The sequence below is a fragment of the Propithecus coquereli genome, unplaced genomic scaffold (assembly GCF_000956105.1).
Source record: "Propithecus coquereli isolate 6110/MARCELLA unplaced genomic scaffold, Pcoq_1.0 Scaffold406, whole genome shotgun sequence".
In the NCBI taxonomy this organism is placed as follows: domain Eukaryota; kingdom Metazoa; phylum Chordata; class Mammalia; order Primates; family Indriidae; genus Propithecus; species Propithecus coquereli.
Window position 1 is genome coordinate 227155 of NW_012149797.1, and position 8716 is coordinate 235870.

The 8716-nt window shown below is 39.9% G+C and overlaps 1 protein-coding gene across 2 annotated transcripts in view; it reads right to left on the reverse strand.

Annotated features, from left to right (window-relative positions):
• The window catches only part of LOC105817320 (BMP/retinoic acid-inducible neural-specific protein 3-like), a 525800-nt gene that overhangs the window by 221320 nt on the left and 295764 nt on the right, over nucleotides 1–8716 (reverse strand). For both annotated transcript variants that reach the window (XM_012652978.1, XM_012652979.1), the window contains exon 3: nucleotides 150–340. In XM_012652978.1, coding sequence (XP_012508432.1) covers nucleotides 150–340 — 191 coding nt within the window. The remainder of the gene's footprint in view (nucleotides 1–149; nucleotides 341–8716) is intronic.

Sequence of the window (8716 nt, forward strand, 5' to 3'; positions counted from 1 at the left end):
ATAATCACTCAATATATGTGTTGGGTAAGTGAATGCATGAATTCTACAACTATTCAAACTTCAGCTATCTGGATTAATTGACACTTCTGTGATTTATATAGATTTATGCACAATCACACACAGGTACAAATATTTTCAAAGAGCCATACCTCCCAGAGTAGCAGATAGCAAGAAATGTGTCCCATATTTCTTGATAAGGTTTTCTGTGATTTGCTGAAGGGTGGGTCGACGTCCCAAAAGTCTTATGTTGCGGAAGAATTCAGGGGCAAGAGGCAGAGGGGAGCCAAGGAAATTTCTTCTCTCAACTGCAAGGTTATTTACTTTCCAGCGGCCAAACTCCCTGAAAAGCAAATTTATTTTTATTCATAAATGCATAATCTATCTGAATGCTTTCATTTGAAAAGTTCACTTGGTAGTTTAGCTGGGGTCACTATATTACAATGCCTCCTGCTTGTAATAATATGTCATGTGCTATGAGTAGGAGAAGCAATATTTATAATTTATGTAACTGGAGTCAATACTCTAAAACCAAGTCATGTAGGGAAAAAATTAGCCACTTAAAGTAAACAGCTTCCACTGATTTTTCTTTCCCAAGGAAAGATGTATTCATAAAAAAGGATTTCATTATACACAGAATATGAATGTAGAGTTACTAAAGAAAAACTAGGGTAATATTTTATCATTTTGTAAGGAAAATTGAAAAAAGAGAATGGATTTATTTTCATCACTCTGATGATTTCTCTCTATTCACTTTGTGTTGGGAACTTACAATACCTCAGGGATATTATGGAGCTGCAGAAGAAATTTAAAAACATGATCAAAGAAAAACTGTTTTTGGTTTTTTTTTCTTTACAATAATCATTGTTTACAACATATTTTGAAACCCATATTCTACTTGATTAGCAATTTCTCAATATGCAAAATGACTATAGATGGATTTGGCCAAATTAGAAAAATGACTGATATGGGAATAAATGATTTGTATATTTTTCAAGAAAAGGATTTATACATTTCCATTGAGTTAAAATCAAGCTAATAATACTTTAGAAATCTTGTGAACTGGATCTCCTGATATCAACTATTCAGATTTTTTTTTTGTTTGAAGAGTTGTCTAATAAAAAATCTCAAATATCTCCCACAAAGAGGACACTTTTACTAAACTTAACATGCCCAGGTATGTTATTAACTTAATTAATATTTATCAAATAAAATGTTGATTAATACTCGGATGCCTGTGCGCCACATTTACTTATATCCGCTCCCTCTCGAAAGGCTTACGACGTGCCAGGCACAGGGCATGACAAGGGATACGTCTGTGAACAAGACCCATACCGTTCATTTCTGAATGGAGTTCACCTTCTAGAGAAAGTTTTAAGAATAAGTAAAACAAATAAAGATTTAAAATTAGATTTAAAAAAGAAAATCAAGATTCTGATAAGTACTGAGAGCTTCTCGGACAGCCTGCCATCAGCGGCGAAAGAACTATGGGCAACGTAGCCCTTCGTTTATGGTGCGTGGCCAGGAAGGGCAAATCTGCAAAGGCAATATTTAGGCAATATGTAAAGAAAAAGAAAAGTTGCTAGGTGGAGAGAAGAAGGGAAAAGATTTACACAGAAAAATGAGGAACAGAGACTGGATTTATTATAACGTTTTCTCAAAAGAGACTAAGAATGTCTTGGTTATCTTTTCAAATCTAGGTTTACATTTTTTGTGTCATTCCTTTCTAAAAGAAATTTACCTGAATCTTATTTGTACTTGAATCATATATCTATTGTATGTAAATAAAAATTCAAATATTAAAAAGGAAACCATTTGAAATAAAGTATTTAAGTTCTAACATTTGATGATATATCTCAGGTTATATAGTAACATAATCCCTCTAAGAAGTTATTTATTAGACCATAATCAAAATAATAGTTGCTCATTAATTATAAAATTTATAGGCTTATCCTCAAACATTTAATTTTTTTTAATCTCTTGAAAAGAGTTTATAATTTTATCACAGGTGGGTAACATATAACTTGACCCTAAAATTGTGGCGTATTTTCTTTCAATGGTTTAAAGTGCTAAATTGGTTAACTCAAATGTATGTATACATAGATTAAGATGCAAGCTAATTGAATTAATTGGACTTTAAAAAACCAAGATGATTGATGGATTTAATGGTGATGTTTTATATCCTGTATAAACCCTTTCCAAAACGCTGAGCATTTCTTAGTACATGACTGAGGGTAAATACATGATAGAAGAGTGTAATTCTAATCTTCCTTATCTTTATTAACAATTAGTAAATATACAAATACAAATCCATGATCTATTCTAACCTGAAGTATTTATGGCTTCATTTCCTTTGTTCCTCTTAAATGTGACAAAGAACAGACATAATACAAATAAGCTAAAACAAATTTATGCCATTTTTTGAAATCAGTTTATAATGCTTTATAGCACTGATTACAGAATAAGCTATTCCAGGAAAATTTATTGTCTATTATTTATTGTCTAATTATTTTGCATGTTGCTAGCAATATAAATGAATATAAGAAGACTTCTGACCTCAAAGGCTCTATGATTATACTGAGATAAACTGTGAATGAATAAATAACAACACAAAGGCTTTAAACTATGTTTCTGTTAAAATAGAAGTATACAGTAGCTTAGCACAACTCCTCTATCCAATTTATCATTGTTCTTTGATATGAATGTTCCTAATCTAACTCACTTGGGTATGTCTTCTCTGAAAAGCCTGAGAGAGTGGACAACCTTTCAGGGAGGTTTCTTCAGCTAGAAGGTACTTTTTAGTCCCTTGTTTTGTTAAAGTCAGTTCAATTTATAGTCTCATTTCACTTTCTAATATTTCAGATGAACAAAACACTTTGCCACCCCCTCTGATCAATTTATTTTCTGTGTCATACAACAACCAAAAGGAAAGAACAAACCCTTTCGGGGCATCACCAAACTAAAACTAATTAACTAACTAAATAAATCCAATACTGTTAACAGCTACAGAAAATTATTTTCTTAATTTTTAAGAGCTTTCTCTGAAATTCTTTTCCTGGATTTTTCCCCATATTTTTGTATAAACAATAAAGCAAAATATTACACTTTCTATTGTGTATATCCAACAAGTTTAGTTTGTGTAGAAAACACAAATGTTGAGTCAAAACTTAAGAGGCCTCTCATTTCCTCTCAACCACACTTGGTTTGCATCGTTAATGATACAGGAACAGTTATAATCTCTATAAATACTTTGTTGAAAACCCAGATAAAACATACTGAAATAATCCTAATAAATGGTAATAAGAGCACTTTAAACAAAGGAAATCATCTTTGGAGAACCACAGCGTGAATGGTAGAGATTAGCTATGAACGCAGAGGGGAAAAAGTGGCGGATTAGCGGCGCCCTCCCGGCTCTCCGCTCCCGGAGGGGGAGGCGAAGAAGGCGGACAGCTGCGCGCGAGCGGGTCGCTCTCCCGCGGGGGCAGCATCGTGAATCTGCAGAGAAGCAGCGCGGAAAAGCAGTGCTGGGGAAAAAAGGCGAATGGGAGAATAGTCCACTAAGTTCAGAGAGCGTGAGATACACAACAGGGAATGGAGCGTGGGCCGGCCGGGGCAGTGCAGTCTGACCCGCAGGAGGAGACACTTCCTCCACCGGCCTCCACGCCCCCGCAGGCAGGGAAGCGCCTGGAGCCGGCGCAAAGTTGAGGGCAGGCCGCTGGGCAGTGCAGAGAAGCGACAACGGCGGGAAACCGTCTGAACTCTCCAGTGCGCTGTGCTGAGTCCGCACTGGGCAGGGCAGGGGCTGGTCCGAGCGGACACTTCCCGGATCCGCGGGAGGGAGTTTGGAGACGGGAACCGCGCCTCTGGCAGCTGCCAGGGCCAGACCAAAGGGGCGAGTGCTGAGGAAGAGGCCTGCCCTGGAAACCGCCCAAGACCCGGCGGCGCAGGGCGGGGTAGAGATGCAAGACTCCCTCCTGGACGGGTGGGAGTCAGTGCCCCAGGGAAGCAGTGGGGACGGCTGGTGGCTCTTGCAGACAGCCTGCCAGGCCCAGCACCCGCTGCCCCCCAGGCAGCCCCCTCCAGGGCTGGCTCTCCGTGGGTGGGCAGCCACCATTTGGGGGTCCATAGCCTAAAATCGCTGGGGCGCGTTGTTGAACTGGGCACCAACCCCTCTGCAGCCCAGCAGGGCAAGCCCAGGCAATGGACTCAGGTGGCACCACTGCCCCCACCCAGCAGAGCAGGCCCCACCCTCGGAGGCGGAGGGTAACAAGAGAAGCCCCTTTGTGAACATTCCGCCCCCAGCCTTGCCTTTTCACTTCTGGCAGGTCAAACCCTGCCCTTGTAGGGGCGGAGTAATGAGAGAAGCTGCTTTCCCAGCCGAGTCACCCGGCAGCCTCGGAGGAGCTTGTCACCCCACCCACCGGCTGCTTCTACGTCACACTGACCAAACTCTGTCCTTGGAGGGGCAGAGTAAGGAAAAAAGCCACTTTCCAGACTGCGGCATGCGGCGGCCTCTGGCAGCCCCACTTCCTGAGTTCTGTGGCTTGACTGGTTTGACTTCCCCTCCTGCAGGGCAGACGCTGCCCTTGGAGGAGGAGAGAAATGAGAGAAGACATTTTATGGGCTGGAACATGCTGAGGTCTCAGGCAACACCCGTCCCCCAGCCCAGCAGGGCAGGCTACGCCCTTGGAGGCAGGAAGAAAGGAGAAAAGTCGCTTTTTCTGTGTGACTGGCATGAATCTGTGGGACCTTGGAACTAAGCAAAAGAGGACAGACTTTTAATCAGAATAGTGGGTTGTTTTTGATCATCTAATAAGAACATAACACTAGGGCTCCCCTTGGCGCCCAGGCTGCTGCCAGCTTTGGGGCTTGTGGTGCGGGAAGGAAAATCTTGGCCAGAGTCCCTAGCAATTGCACCAATTTATGCCCCCACCTGGAGCTGCCTCACAATTGTGTCAAAAGAGCCCTAAATAACATATTATCAGCTCTCCCCTAGCAGCAGATCAAGCAACCACAGAAGTATATGCTCTCAGGCTTGCAGGCACCTGTTGCTCTTCTTACCCCACCTAAAGTGGCAACAGGGCTCAAATATCCCTTGGTAGTGACATGACATTTCCAAAAGATAGGGGCACTGGTATACCCCATTTGGGGGTTTAGAGCCCAAACAAAGGTATTGGAATACCTTGAAAATTGACACCTCCATGCAAACTACAAGCAACAAAAGAGAAGGTAACCACATAGCCCAACACAGTGCCTTCCATCTCAAACTAGTGGAGGACAGCAGAGTCACATACACAAGAGTGACTCACCACTTGGGAGACTAAGCAAAGGGTACAAACTTACTCATCTCCTTTGGCAAGAGGTGACGACAACAGGTCAGAGACAACCCAACAGGCTAAAACACCTCTAAGACAATACAGGACCAGAGCACATCTCCCTAGCACTGTCAAGGAATGCCCTTTCGGAGATTTGAAGTTAAAACCATAAACCAGCCCCAGCACCCCCAGTTCTTGACAAAGTAGTCCGATGAGAAAGAATCAGCGAAAGAACATTGGGAATATGAAAGAGCAGAAAGAAAAGTCACCACCAAAAGAAAATATTAAATCTCCATCAATATAACAACTTACATGATATGATTAAATTGACAGAGGAAGAATTCCGAATATGGATTGTAAGAAAACTCAATGGAATTGAAGAGAAAATACAAAACCAACATAAAGAAACCACAAGAACAATACAGAAAATGAATGAAAAAATCTCTAAAGAAATTAAAATACTATGGGAAAACCAGATGGAAATCTTGGAAATCAAGGAAGATTTCAAGGAACTTGAAAACACATGGAAAGCCTCAAGAACAGAATGGATCACACAGAGGAAAGAATCTCAGAACTTGAAGATAATGCCTATTTCCCAAAAAAACTGGACGAAGAAGAAGAACATAGAAACAAGAGACAAGACCAAAACATACAAGAAATGTGAGATTATGTAAAGAAGCCAGATATAAGAATCATTGGCATCCCTGAGAGAGAAGAAGAAAATACACAAGGGCTGGAAAACTTATTTCATGGAATACTGGAGTAAAATATGCCTGGCCTGGCCAGAAATCTAGACATCCAAATACAAGAAGCACACAGAACTGAGAGACTCAATGTGAAAAGGCAATCACCACATCACGTAGTTATTAGGCTGACCAAAGTAAACACGAAAGAAGCAATCCTCCTCTGAGCAGTGAGGCGAAAGAAGCAGATAACATACAAAGGAAAACCTATTAGTCTAACTGCAGACTTCTCAACTGAAACTTTACAAGCTAGAAGGGACTGGGTGCCTATTCCTAATCTTCTAAAACAGAATAATGGCCAACCTAGAATTCTCTACCTGGCAAAATTAAGCTTCATCTATGAGAGAGAAATAAAGACCTTCCCAGACAAGCAATCACTGATGGAATTTGCAAAGACCAGACCAGCCCTACAGGAAATACTCAGACCTGCACTAAACATGGAACAGCACATTAAATACTCTCCAGAGTAAAATCATCAAGAGTTAAAGTCTAGAACTTGGTCTCATGATGGCTCAAGGAGTAAAACACAACAATAAGAATTCACCAATAATATGAACAGAAATTTTCTTCAAATATAAATCCTCTCAATAAATGTGAATGGCTTGAACTGTCCTCTGAAGAGACACAGACTGACAGAGTGGATAAAAATCCAGAAGCCTAGTTTCTTCTGTCTACAGGAAACACACCTAACCCACAAAGAGGCTTTCAGGCTCAAGGTCAAGGGATGGAAAAGAATCCTCCAGGCAAATAGAAGTCAAAAGAAAGCAGGGGTAGCTATACTTATTTCCGATAACATAAGCTTTAAAATAGCAAAAGTAAGAAAGGGCAAAGGAGGCCATTATATAATGGTGAAAGGGAAGATCCAACAAGAAGAATTAACAATTCTTAATATTTATGCACCCAACTCAGGAGTGTCCAAATTACATAAAGCAAACACTGTCTGATCTAAATAGCAATAAACAATAAAACCATAGTAGCCGGGGACTTCACCGGCTAATGAACTGGACAGATCTTCCAAACAGAAAGTAAGCAAAGAAATAATGGACTTAACCAGGGCTTGAGAACAAAAGAGTCTGACAGACCTCTACGGAACATTCCACCCAAATAAAGCCAAATATATATTCTTCTTATCAGCTCATACAACTTTCTCCAAAATTGATCACATAGTAGGCCACAAATCAGACCTCAACAAATTCAAAATATAGAAATAATACCATGTATCTTCTCAGATCATAGTGGTATAAAATTAGAGTCCAATTGTGACAGAAATACACACAACTTCACAAAATCATGGAAATTAAACAATCCATTCTTGAGTAACTATTGGGTCAATGAGGAAATACAGAGGGAAATCAAAATATTCTTCAAACTTAATGATAACGGGGACACAAGTTATCAAAATCTGTGGGATTCAGCAAAAGCATTCCTGAGAGGAAAACTAATAGCACTAAATGCTCACATTCAAAAAATAGAAAACTCAAATATTAAGAATCTAACAAAGAGTCTTAAGGAATTGGAAAAGAAAGAGCAAATCAACTCCAAACCTAGCAGAAGAAAAGAAATAACTAAGATCAAAGCAGACCTAAAAGAAATAGAAAACAAAAGAACTATTCAGAAGATCAACAGAACCAAAGATGGTTTTGTGAAAAGATTAACCAAAGTGATAGCCCTCTTGCCGGATTGACAAGAACTTGATGGGAAAGGACTCTAATAAACTCAATTAGAAATGTAAAAGGAGGGGTCAAAAAAGACACCACAGTAATACAAAATATTATCTTTGAATACTATAAAAACCTATATGCCCCAAAACTACATAATGTGGAGGAAATGGAAAAATTCCTGGAAATATACAACTTCCCTAAGTTCACCCAGGAGGAATTAGAATTCCTGAACAGACCAATATCAAGCACAGAAATTGGAGCAGTAATTAAAAACCTTCCAAAAACGAAAATTCCCGGACCAGATGGCTACACTTCCAAGTTCTACCAAATGTACAAAGAACTCATACCTACACTACAGAAATTATTCCACAACATTGAGGAAGATGGTATTCTCCCTAACTCATTCTACGAAGGCAACATCACCTTGATACCAAAACCGGGAAAGGACACAATGAAAAAAGAAAACTACAAACCAATATCCCTCATGGATATTGATGCAAAAATCCTCAAAAAAATTTTAGCAAATCAAATCCAACAGCATATCAAAAAAATAATTCACCATGACCAGGTTGGCTTTATACCAGTGATGCAAGGCTGGTTCAACATATGCAAGACCATGTGATCCTCTCAGTTGATGCAGAAAAAGCATTTGGAAAAGTGCAGCACACCTTTATGATAAAAACTCTTAGCAAAATAGGCATAGACAGGACATACCTTCAAATTATCAAGGCCATATATGATAAACCCATAGCCAATATCATTCTGAATGGGGGAAAATTGAAACAAATCCCACTTAGATCTGGAACCAGACAAGGATGCCCACTAGCCCCACTTCTATTCAACATAGTGCTGGAAGTCCTTCCTAGAGCAATTAGACAAGAGAGGGGAATTAAGGGCGTCCAAATGGGGGCAGAAGAGATCAAACTCTCACTCTTTGCTGATGATATGATATTATATCTAGAAAACCCCAAGGATTCAGCCAAGAGACTCCTGGAATTGA